At 48.3% G+C, this 14,313-nt stretch overlaps 1 protein-coding gene across 1 annotated transcript; it reads right to left on the bottom strand.

Annotated features, from left to right (window-relative positions):
- Positions 1 to 317: 317 nt before the first annotated feature.
- RCC1L (RCC1 like) lies at positions 318 to 13,209 on the bottom strand. The gene is made up of 11 exons (XM_035139927.3): positions 12,449 to 13,209; positions 11,598 to 11,727; positions 11,167 to 11,295; positions 10,715 to 10,781; positions 9,515 to 9,566; positions 8,532 to 8,616; positions 6,598 to 6,779; positions 5,242 to 5,326; positions 4,608 to 4,781; positions 3,499 to 3,584; positions 318 to 786 (listed from the first exon to the last, which is right to left on the bottom strand). The coding sequence occupies exons 1-11, from the start codon at positions 13,088 to 13,090 to the stop codon at positions 709 to 711; spliced, it is 1,710 nt and encodes a 569-aa protein (XP_034995818.3). The 5' UTR covers positions 13,091 to 13,209; the 3' UTR covers positions 318 to 708.
- Positions 13,210 to 14,313: the final 1,104 nt, after the last annotated feature.

Here is a 14,313-nt window from a genome sequence, read left to right as displayed (position 1 = left end):
TCAATGGCACGATAGAATATGTTCTGTATCTGGGTGTAGTGCATAGTGAGAGCTAAGATCTGTGAAAGGAAGGAGCCAGGGATACGATGAAACTTTTCATCAAAAGCTTCAGCGGTTGCTTTCCACCGAGGCATGGATCCTGCAGCGCTCCAGCCGTGCTTGGGCTCCCAACTCCCAGCATCCCTTGCCACTGACCATACTGGCTGGGGGCTGATGGGAGTTGGAGTTCAACCACAGCTGGAGAGCCACAGCTTCCCTAGCCCTGCTCTGGGACACTAAAGAGCTGGGCGCTAGAAAGAAAGGAAAAAGGCAAGACATTCAATCATCTCATAAGAGCATCTTTCAAAAGCAGCAGCATGTTCTACAACCCCGCTGTAAACAAACCCTTTTGCTCTGACTGCACAGCAGTGCGGGCTTTCTTGCAGCACTCCCAAGTCCTCAGCAACCACTTCGGAAGTTCAACATTACAAAGACGGCCAAGCAGCCAAGGATTGTCCTGAGTGAACAGCTCCCAAAATTTGCGCAGGGTCCCTCTGAAAGCAAATCCTCGTTCCTCTGAAGCCTGCTGCCACGGTGTACACTTCGTTAAGTTCTCTCACAAGGAATTCAGGCAACAGTTCCAAGAGCCGCCAAGACCAGTCGTCGGGAAAAACTTAATACATTTCTAGTTGTGTTCCAAGTCATCAGGCATTGTCCAATCGGGCATTGCTACACAAAGGATTTAACCAGCGTGACCATGTGGTCCACACCGCAGGCGACATCCACCACCTCACCTGGCACGATCACCTAAATATTTTTGGCAGGGAGGGAGGGAGGGAGGGGCAGTGAGAAAAAAAGAGAGATCGTTGGCTAAAATAAAACACATCTCTTTGTTCTGGGTGGTGATACAACAACAAGCCCACCCCAAATGTAAGCTATCAGAAAAAGCGCTGCAACATAGGAAGGGCACCTTGGCCAGCTTTGCCAACCTGGTGCCCTCTGGTTGCTTTGCACAACATGTCCCATCCATCACACTCGGCTCATTCGTCACACTCTGTGACACATGAGCACCCAATTGGGAAACCAGCCCAGCAGAATGGTTTTTAAAAGGCAGGCAGAAGCCTGTGGGGAACAGCACTGTGTCTGTGTGTGTGTGTTTGTGACAGAGAGGGATATTGCATTCTGCGACAGAGAGAGAGAGGCTGTGAAACGGTTCTTTCATGGCAACGTGTGAATAGGCGACCCCCTCTCCCATGGCAGTTACTTTGGGGCAGTGCCCATGGCACAATCTCAAGATCCCAAATATGCCCACATGCCCCAAAAGGTTGGCAACCCCCTATTTTACCCTATACTACTGATCACATTCGCCAGTCGCTTTGCATGGGGGAAGGAAAGTCCCAGAGCAACTTCGCAAGAAGAAACACAAAAGCAAATTGAAACCAGAATTATTTAAATCAATGAATGGCACAGAACGCGTTCCCCGGGAAGAGAGACCGCTTGCTGTCAAGCCGCTACAGCAGGCGTCCCCAAACTCGGCCCTCCAGATGTTTTGGGACTACAATTCCCATCACCCCTGACCACTGGTCCTGTTACGGTAGCTAGGGATGATGGGAGTTGTAGTCCCAAAACATCTGGAGGGCCGAGTTTGGGGATGCCTGCGCTACAGGAACTGTAGCTCTGCAGAGGGAATAGGGTTCTCCTTAGAGCTCCCAACACCCTTAACAAGCTACAGTTCCCAGGATCCATGATTGCTTGAAATGGTATCACACTGCTTTAAATGTCTGTCTCTTGGGCTTTATCTGCTCTTACCTTTTGCCCTGCTCTTTCCAGGAAAGGGTCTTGTGTTTTAAAGCTCTGAATCACAGCAGTCCCCCCTTCCCCCCCCCCCCAGCTTTCCCCACAAAGGCAGCTCTTTAGGGCTCTTTCGAAGCAAACACCAATTTGGCTTTTCCATTCTGTTTGCTCCAATTTGACTTTAAATAGCAAGTTCTCGCAGGGAAAGCTATAGAGGAAAAAGGGGAAAAAAGGAAGGAGAAGGGGGCACTCATTCATTGAGCTTTTAAAGTGCGGTCCTTGCCTAGAAACAGCAGAGGGAAGGCGAGTGTGGATAAGTCCCCAGCTGTGACCAATAAAGCCAGCCCTCATCACAAGGAAACTATCAGCGAAGGAAGGTGCCTCGCAGCGCATTTTGGGATATATGAAAAGGGAACCCTGTTACTGCTCCCATCAGAGCGGAAGCCAGCTCTTGCCACCTTCCATGCCAAAACGCTGCATGATTTGGCAGCCACCTGAGCTGTTTCTTGGAAAGAGAGGGTGGAGGTGGGAATGTCGGTCGAAGAGAACCACCTACACATGCACACCGTCTGTTGCTGCTGCCCTTCAAATCCAGGCCAGGAATGGCAACGCTGCCACGTGACAGAGCAGCAGGTGCCCTGTAGATTTCGCAATCATGGATTCTGGTAGGGAAAGAAGCAGACTTCCTGCAGGAATGCATATGTCTCTGGAACTTCCTAAAGTCGGTTGCCAACATTCTCCAAGCTGTCCCAATTCAGGCCAAGCCAAAGAGAAACAGTGGGGGGGGGAGAGGAATTTCCATACCCCGCCCTTTTGAAAAGCACCCTCTTTGTGATCTTTCAGGTCCAGAGGGAAGGCAGCGCCTCCTGCCCTCACACTGAAATGGCTTAGGCCAGGCATCCCCAAACTTCGGCCCTCCAGATGTTTTGGACTACAATTCCCATCTTCCCTGACCACTGGTCCTGTTAGCTAGGGATCATGGGAGTTGTAAGCCAAAACATCTGGAGGGCCGCAGTTTGGGGGTGCCTGGCTTAGGCTGACATTGCTGCATAGCCATCGCTGATTGGCTACACAGCAACCAGCCATGTAGTGTTGTTCCACCAGGCCAGAGGCCTATCTTATTCTAGCATCCCATTTCCCACAGTGACCAGCTGGAGACCTCTAGGGAGCCCACAGTGAGGGCAATGATCGCTGGGGCAGAGACCAGTCCAGAATCAGAGGCCGAAGAGGAGGGGGACCAGGAGACAGAAATGAGCCAGGCTGCTGAAGAAGCCAGGGGGTCTCCCGCTCCTGCTGCAGCCAACTCCCCTCTCCCACCCTGGTCTCCTAGAATATGCAGAGAAATGAAAAGGGCAGAGCAGAGATTGATTGTGCACAGACGCAGTCTACAACTGCTTGGGGGAAAGAAACTCTGGAGAGGAGCCTTAGCTTCCAGTTGGAAGGCGGGGACCTTCAGTCCTCACAACTGCCTCCTTGGGGCAAGACCTACTGGGAAGAGTTGCGCTGACCACTAGGCCTGCACTGTTTAGGCATCTTTGAATAAAGAGCTAACAGCACCTGACACCGTGGGGTTTTGAAAAATTGCTGACCTATTCCTGACTCTGGTTCCTGAAAACCACGAGCATTTTCAGCCACATGTGGGACCTTAGCTCAACATGGCTGCCCAATTTTTGCAGATCAATCTTTAAAAAAAAAATTAAAAAAGACAAAGAGGAGCTTCCTTACCCTCCATGGGAAGTACTGGTCTTCCATTCTGCCGATCCCCAAACATCCTCTGACATTTTTCCCCCATACGAAGAGCTCTCCTCGGTCTGCAAAGCAACACAATATACCAAGTGATGACAAGTTGGCCTTGGTGGACGTTTGCTTATTTGTTGGCAGAAAGATTCATTTTAAATCCACTTCCTTAATTGGCCACTACAGGTATTCCTCCACCTATTTTTTTTTTTAATGAAAGGATGGAACACATCTTAGTTACTCATAGATATTTCTGATGGGAGATGAGGAAAGACAAACTGCCATAATCATAATTATTTTGCTGCTGCTGCTGCTTTTTTTTTTAATAGAACCAATCTTATTTTGGCTAATCTCTCTCCATGTAACTAACTAGCGCAGTTTATTGAGCAGCTGCCCCCTGCAAGATTCATTTGGTGCCAAGCCATTTCTGCAATTCCCTCTTAATGGAAGACAACACACCCAAATTCAACAGCATATCCAGGGAATTATGTCCGCCTGCCTCGCTTTTGTTTTTAATTGTAACTGGACCACATTTTCAAGTGGCATTGCCGCATGGCCATGAATGGGCTCCATGACCATAAAAGTGCCTTGTTCCCAGGACCAGAAACTGGGCGATATCCAACCATTGTGTCCTGGCAGCATGACTTCACACACCTGCCTCCTCTCCTCAACCCTCTGGAAAAGATTTGGGGAGGAGCAGGACACATTGCAGGGGGGAGGCAGGTGTGTGAAGTCATGCTGCCAGGCCCCATTGCACAAGTGAAATTGAATTACTTAGCACTATTTCCAATACAACCCTCCTTCCATCAAGATTTTCAGCGGCTGGATGACAGCTAACGGATTGAGGTTGCATCCTGACAAGACAGAAGTACTGTTTGTGGGGGACAGGAGGCAGGCGGGTGTGGAGGACTCCCTGGTCCTGAATGGGGTAACTGTGCCCCTGAAAGACCAGGTGCGCAGCCTTGGAGTCATTTTAGACTCACAGCTGTCCATGGAGGTGCAGGTCAATTCTGTGTCCAGGGCAGCTGTCGATCACCTCCATCACTAAGACTTACTTGTGAGTCCCCATGCCCAGGAATGCTTTGGAAGCCACTTACTGGTGACAGCAGCAAACTGGCTGAGTCCACAGCGGATCCGAGCCACGCGGACGTCCGGGTTGAAGTCTGAGACGCCAAACAGGGTGGGTGGGATCATTTCGGGGGTACCAGTTTCCATCAGCTTCGGTCCTTTTCCAAGTATCCCGTAGCCCCAGACAAAGACATGGCCTTCCTCTGGGTTGGATTTCAAGAGAGGCTCAGTGTTAACACGCTCAGTCCTTTGCAACACCCCATGTCCATCAGATCCATTAGCCCAACATTCTTTATCCAACCGAGTCAACTTGTTCCACCTCCTCCCCTCATTTGAACGATTCCCTCCCCATCCCATGCGTTCCAGTGTTATGAGAGAAGGAGAAAAAACTTTTCTCTATCCACTCCCTCCAGGTCACACATACGGTAATAGTTTTATAAACTGCTATCGTGCCACCTTTTAATTGCCTTTTCCTCTGAACTATGAAGTCCCAAATGATGCAACCTTTCCTCATGTAGGAGTCACTCCACCTTCTAGAGCATTTTCTGAATCTCTGTCTTTCATTACCTCTGGCGCCACCTACTGTTGACCTCCTTGCCTTCTCCCACAAATTATCATGCAAATGTTTAAAATCACAAAAAAAAAATTAAGCGATGGGCATACCATTTAAGAGAGCGTTGACTGTCCCTCCACAAGCAGCTTCCTTCACTTTCCCAACCTTGAAGGGCAGGTGTCTGGGCACACTAACCTATGCAACATGGAAGTTTGAGACAATGATCAGATGTGGTTTTGGTTTCATACATATATATATATGTTGTTTAGTCGTTTAGTCGTGTCCGACTCTTCATAACCCCATGGACCAGAGCACGCCAGACACTCCTGTCTTCCACTGCCTCCTGCAGTTTGGTCAGATTCATGTTCGCAGCTTCGAGAACACTGTCCAACCATCTCATCCTCTGTCGTCCCCTTCTCCTTGTGCCCTCCATCTTTCCCAACATCAGGGTCTTTTCCAGGGAATCTTCTCTTATACCTTACATGTATGTCACGCTTTTCCTCCAAGTTCCTCAAGGTGACATACACCTACTAGCCTCACTGTTTCTTCACAACACCCCTGCAAGGTAGGCTGAGTCGGTCACTGGGACTCCGCCCAAAATTACCCAGTAGGCTTCACATCTCTGAGTGGGAATTTGAACCCTGGCCTTGCAGATCTGAGCCCCAGAAGACCACACTGGCTTTAACAAAAAAAAGGTCTTCCACAGTTTGGTTCAGTGACAAGAGTTTCACACTGACATTTGAGGATGCGAGAACAGAAGAGCAATTGAAAGCATGTTTGCCTAAAAAACCAATATCCTCCACCACCACCCATACTCTGCATTTTATAGTTCCAGAATTTAATACCTCCTTTTTTAAAATAAAAAAATTCCTTCAGTAGCACCTTAAAGACCAACTAAGTTTTTATTTTGGTATGAGCTTTCGTGTGCATGCACACTTTGTCAGATATACTGAAACAGAATCCACCAGACCCTTATGTTCTAACCCAGTCTCTCTCAGACTGACGCCCTCCAGTGCTGGACTACAACTCCCATCAGCTCAAGGCAACACGTTAAGGATGCACAATATTAAGGGAAATGACAAAAATGTGCATTTTAGGGCAAAATTGTGTACTCCAAAATGTATATGTTAGAAAAAATGCACTCTAAAACGCTGGTGAATTTTCATGAGGACTTAAAGAAAAAGCAAGCTTATGTGGAAATGTGAAGAACTAAATTCATGATTGCAAAAAATAAGAAAGGGAGACTGATGATTTGCTTATCCTGAACTTGGACTGATATAAATTCCACTATGCCCAAGACCCGAAGTATAACCCTTACTGCTGTCCAACCCGCCCCGCAAAAAGCCTCAACATTCCAGCAGGACCCCAGCACCTCAGGAAAATCACAGGGGGGAGACACCCATCCTCACCCCCTTACTGCCAAACACAAGAGACGGGAGCACAAACCCCATCTGAACTGCTCTCACCTGCGTCGACTCGGTAACCGAAGACAGCTGCATGTATTCTGAGTTTCCCCAGCCGAATATATCGCCGTCCTCCGACACAGCAAGGCAACAATCACCGTAAGTAGAAACCTGAGCGATGCGCACACCCGCGATGTCCCCGCCCAGCTTTGTAGGGGTGCTGACAATGTCGTAGTGACCGAGGCCTGGTGTGGAAACAGAGGAAATCCCTTGTATATGTTATACAATTTCCATCATCCCTGACCGCTGGTCCTGCTAGCTAGGGATAATGGGAGTTGTAGTCTAACAGCAGCTGGAGACCCAAGTTTGGGAAACCCTGCTCTACAGAAAGGAGATACCCGACTCTTAAACTTATGGACAATGCCTAGCAAAGTCTCAAATAGAGGGAGGGAGTGGAGGAGTAGGTCGGCAGGCGAGGGAGAGCTTCTGTGTCCCTGGCCTTTGCCAGAAGGCAAAGAGCGGGGAAGAAAGCGATTGGATGCAAATGTGCCTGACTCGCGGAATCCATTCTACGACTACACAGTCTGGGATTAAGTGCTGTGGTTTTCCATCTCCCTACCCTGCACAGACCACTGACGGTTGCTTGGTTGTGGGGGGTTTGTCTCAGTGGACAGCTTAATAAACTGTCATGGGCAGGATGGTTCAACTCAAAGCTTGTACAGAACTCTCGTTTTAATTCCTGTTGCCTTGCCTTATAACCAGTCAAATCATACAAGGGAAAATCAGCAGACCAGGCTGTGCTCTGGAAACGACAGAAGTTAAGGCCAGGTTTGTGTTACCCTGCCCTGGTCAGAACAGTCTCCTTCTCCATTACCCAAAGAAATAAATCCAGGACTGGGCCAGGGACAGTTTGAGGATCTCTGCATACAAAACTCCAAGAACATTCTCAGTTGCTCCAGGTGTTCCCCACCACCCCTGATTCTTAATGGGTATAGTTCAGAGAAGCCCCTGGACTCCAGCTCCCATCATCCCTGTCCATTGACCATGCTGGCTGGAGCTGATGGGAGTTATAGTCCAGCAACATCTAGGGAGCTGCAGGTTCCGCATCCCTAAGGCAGTCATTTCCATGCACTTATTTTAATAATAATTTATTATTTGTACCCCGCCCATCTGGCTGAGTCGCCCCAGCCACTCTGGGCGGCTTCCAATCAAATATTAAAACAATACAGCATTAAATATTAAAAACTTTCCTAAACAGGGCTGCCTTCAGATGTCTTTTAAAAATAGGATAGCTACTTATTTCCTTGACATCTGTATAGTATATGTTGGAAGGCACCCAGAGTGCCTGGGGCAACTGTTAGATGGGTGGGGTATAAATGATAAGAATTATTATTATTATTATTATTATTATTTATACCCCGCCCATCTGGCTGGGGTCCCCCAGCCACTCTGTGTGGCTTCCAACAAAATATTAAAATACAGAAATCCATCAAACATTAAAAGCTTCCCTAAACAGGGCTGCCTTAAGATGCCTTCTAAAGGTCTGGTAATTCTTATTCTCTTTGACCTCTGGTGGGAGGGCGTTCCACAGGGCGGGTGCCACTACCGAGAAGGCCCTCTGTCTGGTTCCCTATAACCTCACTTCTCGCAGGGTGGGAACCGCCAGAAGGCCCTCAGCGCTGGATCTCTGTGTCTGGGCTGAATGATGGGGGTGAAGACGCTCCTTCAGGTATACAGGACCAAGGCCGTTTAGGGCTTTAAAGGTCAACAACAACACTTTGAATTGTGCTCGGAAACATACTGGGAGCCAATGTAGATCTCTCAGGACCCTCCATTTTGTACATTGTCCGTCCATTTTCCATGAACAAGCATCCTTCTGCCTCACCGTGCTGCTTTCACGAGAGGTAGAAAGTGTTGGGGAGCCTTGGGGAGCAGAACAAACTCTCTAGACTAGGTTCATGCCCCATCTTCCCAGCAGGACCCTTCGGACAGCCTACCTGTTTGGCCGTCCGCTCCCCACCCACAGGCATAGACATCTCCTTTCTCCGTCCTGAAGAGGCTGTGGTCCTGCCCACAAGCAACCTATAGGCACACACAAAACAGCAGGGGAAGAGTTGGACAAAAAAAAATGTTTAGAATTAAAACACTGCAAGCGGAATCATGCAACAAAATGTTGCAGCGCCAAGGGCTGCTGTTCAGTGTTCCAGGGAGAGTGTGTTCCGTTCCTCCTCTCAATGGTCAGGTCCCTTCTGCACTATGCATTTAGAGCAGTCTTATGCTCCTTTCAAAGGCTTATTTCGTAGAATTCTGGGAAGTGCAGTTTGTTACGGCTGTTTGTTGAGAGGCTGCTTGTTTCCTCTCATAGAACTACAATTCCCAGAGTTCTCTGGGAAGAGGGATTCACTGTTAAACTACTCTTCCATCAGTGCCCTGAGCTAGATAGACCAATGGTTTGACTTGGACTAACTTGCACACAAAAGTAGTCATCCCCTCCCACCTCATCTTATGCGTGTTCTACTCACACGTGACCACATATGTGCAGCGCCAGGAAATAATAATTCAGTTCATACCCGGAAGTGACAGGAGAGAGCTGGAGAGTCCTTGTGGCTCACGAGGAGACCTTCCCCAGAGCCCAAAGACGATGTCAGTGAGGGTGGAGGAAGCCTCGAAAAGACCAAAGGAGCAATGGGTCTTTGTTTACACTGCTCAGCAGCCCTGCCTAACAGCTGCCATGCCTCTTTCCCACGCATCCTTGCCCCAGAGCTTCAATTCTAGTGCAGGATTTTGGGTCTGGATTGCAGAGAGAGTGGCAGGGGAGGCATTTAAGGGTATTTAGAGGGTGGCTAACTGACACTTAGACAATTTCACTTATGCGCGAGGGGCCCAGAATGTAACCCCCGTGTAACTAGGGAGTGTAGATGCAAAGCAGCAGATAATGATGGCGATAAGAATAGTATACAAATTCAAACAGGCTACTTACTTGGACAACTCTATCTTCAAGTTGCGGCAGGCGGTTAATAAGCTGGCTCTCACTGTATGTGGCCAGGAAGAGATCATAACAAAAGAAAGTGAAGTAAGCCAGCAAGAAGTTGCACAGTTGGATCATTTTTAAACCACATTAGGGTTTATGCCATACTAATTTTCAACCGTGTTTTGTAGAGAATCACATTTAAATTCACCACCTTTCTGGCAAACACACAGAGTTATTTTCAATTTAACAATGACTTGGAATTGGGGCTGTCATGAAATTAAATAAATCTTACTTGAGGATTTACTCAATTAATTGATTAGATGGGGGGACCTATCTATCTCAAGTTTTGGGATGTCTCCCATACAGTTCTTCTAAGTGGCTCTTACTATCTGCATCCTATAAGGCAGGATGAAGATTTTAGCATAAGAACATCAAGCAAGGACAGGGATGCTCGACCTAATTTCAGGCAGAATTCATATAACCAACATGTTGGGTAGAAAAATATGATTTTGGCTGCAGGGCATCCTCAAGTTATTCGGGCACCCCATTCTCTCCATCTTGCTCAGTGGAGCTGATGGGAAATGGAGTCCAGCGACATCTCCTTAGCAACTCCTGGGTTAGGGAGTTTGTTAGGCCTCGTCTGAACTATACATTTAAAGTACTATGGTTCCACTTTAACAAGTCATGACTTTCCCCAAAGCATCCTGGGAGCTGTAGTTCATTAGGAGTTCTGAGAGTTGTTAGGAGACTGCTTATTTTCCTCACAGAACTACAATTCCCAGAGTTCCCTGGGAAGAGGGATTCATTGTCAATCACTCTGGGCCTTAGGGGCAGAGCTCACGCTCTGTACACAGAAGGGTTCGATCCCTGGGAAAAAAAAACCTCAGGAAGCAGGGTATGAGAACACTCTCTTACCTCTAACACCTTATTATCTAACAAGGTAATAACAATGTGTATGCATGGAAAAAGTTGGAAAATTCTTTAAAGATAAAATTAAAAAGAGAGAGAGAACAATCTCTTCCTCCCCACCCCCAAGACCCTAGAGGACTGCTACCAGTCAGAACAGGCAATACTGGTCCCAATGGAGAAATCATCTGATAGAACGGAGCTTCCCAAATCACCCTAAAACTCATTCAGATTGTGACAGACCTGTCTTAGGGGATACATTTGGAGAAGCAGACACGCTTGGGACAGAGCAGATCATCTCACCTGTAAATTTCACCTTCAACCACTTTCCGGCCACACTGCCCATAGGAATTGTTGCCCATGCTGAAGACTGAAACAAAGTTATGAGATGCCATCAGACGGATAATCAAGTACCACCCCTCAAGGCTGAGTTCGGACACAATGCTAAGCAATGGCGTGGCAGTACAGAATGAGTCTAGCCTTCACACTGGGCTCACATGCTCCTACCTCCCTTCATCAAGTGTGGCCACAAGACAGAGATCAGAAGCTTCCAATTCTGTTTTAGGCTGGTCACCTGAGCCACTAACTGTGGTTAAACTGTGGTCATTTCTAGAATCATTTCTAGAATTGAGGATAGTTTTGCAGTGGGAGTAGGTAGGGCAAGTTTTTGAAGCCCCCCCCCCCACATCAAAAACCTGGGGGAGATCACTACAAACAGCATCCCTCCTTAGAACCTCATTGGAGTTCCACCATACCTCCTTCAGAGTCCGTCAGCACTAAGGAATGCGCTCTCCCACAGGAAACCTGCACAACTCGGGTCTGCTGCGGCTTGTCCAGGGGCAGTGCAACAGGACTCGGCTCCAAGACATATTCGTAACCTTTAGCTTTTATAAAATATACAACGAAAGAAAGGACAGGAATTATTGCATACAAACATGACTGCTTGTCCCAGAGGTAGCCATGCAACTCTGTTGTGGCAAAACCAAGAACAGGTGTTGTGGAACCTTAAAAATTGTGGGATAAGGTTTGGGAGGCTAATGGTTGGGTGATGCCCATCAGGACTGGAAGGGCAGGATGCAGGGAGCCCAACAGATAAGTTGGATATTTTATCCTCAAATAAAAATGACAGGACCAAAGGTACAAGGGCATACAAAGCTTCAAACCAGCCAAGTATTCACAGACTTACAGCGATCTCTCCTGCTCTGATGAAACCCAATCTGGGAGTCCTTGTTGAGGCCCGTGCCCCAGACTTTGGTGACATCGGTCGTTCTGGAGGATAGGAGGGTGAATCCATAGCCACAGGCAGCAGAGGAAATCTTTCAAAATGAGATACAAGTACAGGTGAAACTCAGAAAATTAGAATACAGGTGAAACTCAGAAAATTAGAACGGGCGCTTCGAGAACCGAAGACTTCGACTTACGAAGACGACCGCGGAACGGATTGTCTTCGTAAGTCGAGGTACCACTGTATCTCATATATTAGTTTCACCTTTTAAGTTGTGTTGCTGAAATAAATGCACTTTTCGACGATATTCTAATTTTCCGAGTTTCACCTGTAGATGTTGATATTGATAAAAGAAACAAAGTACTCAGCAACATCGCTATAAACGAAGACAGGGCACAAGCCAAAGTGATCTCTTGCTCCTGGCAAAGACCAAACTGATCATAAGAACATACAAATTGGCCTGCTGGATCAGGCCGGTGGCCCAGCTAGTCAACATCCTGTTCTTACAGTGGCCAACCAGATGGGAAGCCCAAAAGCAGGACCTGAGCACAAGAGCACTCTCCCAACCTGGAATTCTCAGCAACTGTTATTCAGAGAAAGAAAGAGAACTTCCTTTTGTCTGTCCTGAATCTTCCAACACTCACTGCTGGTTTACCATTGTAGCCACCACTCTAAGCAATCTTGGCTCTGCCCGATGCATAGCAGCAGTTGGTATAAGGAGGAAAGATGCTTTTATCAGCCCATCGATGCTTCTTGAGCATCCCAAATTAAAAAGGAGGCGCCGCTTCCTCATTTCCCCTCCCCCCACTCACCTTGTCATCCACCTCCAGGCGATAAGGAGTGGGCTGGATCCTCCGTCTCCTGAACCCACGGTCAGGCACGACAAAGGTGGGGATTCCCAACGCCCCCGAGAAGCAGAAACCACAAACAAACACCCGGTCTTTTCTTTTGGCTTGTTTCCCCACGTACTGGAAAATGGGGGCAGCGTCGTCAGCTTCTTTGATGTCCCTGATGCTCTTCTTCCCGGCTGCTTTTGCCAAGCCTCTGGAGAGCCCCTCAGAAGGAAGCCTCAGGGGGAGGTCAAGAAAGGCCCTGCAGGGGCCGCGTGGCGAGCCTTGCTGGGGATTTTGAGATGGGAGACCGGGAGGGAGCTGCGTCCTTGTTAGAGGCCCTTGAAAAAGACCCCTCGTGCAGAACAAGGCCAGGCCCCAGGGAGACCCCAATCCATTTCCGCGGAGGCCCAGAGACCAAGGGGGCGTCCAAGGGGGGCCCAGGGCGTCACTTGAGGGCCTCAGAAGCAGCCCCGGAGAAGTTCTCCGGGAAAAGCTCCATATTCCCCGATGGAGCCCCACGAGCGCCCCCCTGGACCTCCTCTGGAGTTCTGGGGAAAGCAGCGCAGCCCCACGAGCGCCCCGAATCTTGCACACTTGCAGCAGCCCCCCATGAGGCCCCATCGCTTCCTCCGCGGCCGCGTCTACGGCATCTGGTCCAGGGACAGGAACACCTGCAGCATGGGCAGCGCCATCTTGCTCACCTTTCGCCTTTCACCCGGGCTCTCGCTCTGCGCATGCGCGGCGCCTCTCCGTCGAAGCGCGGCCACGACACGGCAGGCAATGAAGCAGGTCCGCGCAAGCGCCGAGGTAGCGCCCGTAAAACGCGATAACGACAGAACGCTCTGCGCAGCCGCAGAAGCTTCATCCCAATAGTAGCCATGATAGGAGAGGCAGTTCGGTTTCTCCCCCCCCCCCCTCTCACCTAGTCAGCCTTCGTTAGAGGGCGCTGCACGCCTTTCAGCTTTCATTTCGCTCTGCGCGTGCACAACGACCACTTCCTAAGGGCCACCATGACACGATAGAGGCTGTCCTTACGTGGCCTAATCTCCCCTATCTGGGTTGGCGGCGGCCATGACACTAGAGGCACATACTTGCCTGATGTTTCTTAATGGTTACCCATTCAATTTTATGGCAGTAAGCAGTGCTTTCCCCGCCCCCCAAAAATGTTCAAGGGTACTCTCATTTTCATATTGAAATAATGCCCTTCAATGAGGCCAAACTTAGATTCACAAAATGTTTAGGGGTATGCATACCCCTGCGTTCCCCCAGAAAATAGGCACTGGGAGTAAGCCCAATGGAGCTGAGTGAACTAGTATAGAATTGCATTCCTAAAACAAACAAAAAAAACCACATTCAAAACAGATGTTCTAATTAAAACAGGCAATGCCTGTTTTATGTGAGGATAATTTATACCAACTGCGGGAGGCAGTGGAAGACAGGAGTGCCTGGCGTGCTCTGGTCCATGGGGTCACGAAGAGTCGGACATGACTAAACGAATAAACAACAACTTTATACCAATGACCACACCTCGGTCCTCCGACCACGGTAGATTTTTTTTTCCTAGCATGTTCAGTAGTTCAACCCTTTTAAAGCATGAAATGCACCAATGAGCGTTGCTTCCCTTTATTAAAGTAAAATTTTAAAAAATAATGCAATTAAATACCAAAAATAACCATTAGAAATACTTTTGAACTATTCATGGAAAAGAACTAGAAGTTCTTATTCCATTAAGGCTGCAATCTTGTGTGCACTTGTGTAAGCTCCACTGAACCCAGTGGGACTAACTACAGAGCAAATTTACATTTATATTCTAACATTTCCTCTAAGGAGCTCAAGGTGGAGTT

This window comes from Zootoca vivipara, chromosome 14 (assembly GCF_965207765.1).
Source record: "Zootoca vivipara chromosome 14, rZooViv2.hap1.1, whole genome shotgun sequence".
In the NCBI taxonomy this organism is placed as follows: domain Eukaryota; kingdom Metazoa; phylum Chordata; class Lepidosauria; order Squamata; family Lacertidae; genus Zootoca; species Zootoca vivipara.
Note: the sequence above shows the minus strand (reverse complement) of the source record. Positions and strands in the feature narration are given on the sequence as shown.

Bases quoted from the DNA above. Each gene is read 5' to 3' on its own strand.
- RCC1L (XM_035139927.3), bottom strand. From the start codon at position 13,090: ATGGGGCCTCATGGGGGGCTGCTGCAAGTGTGCAAGATTCGGGGCGCT. The intron at 10,782-11,166 runs GTATGGTGGAAC...ACTTTGTTTCAG, and splicing joins GCTGACGGACTCTGAAGGAG to TCTTCAGCATGGGCAACAAT. The intron at 8,617-9,514 runs GTAAGTAGCCTG...GTGTGCCTATAG, and splicing joins TTGAAGATAGAGTTGTCCAA to GTTGCTTGTGGGCAGGACCA.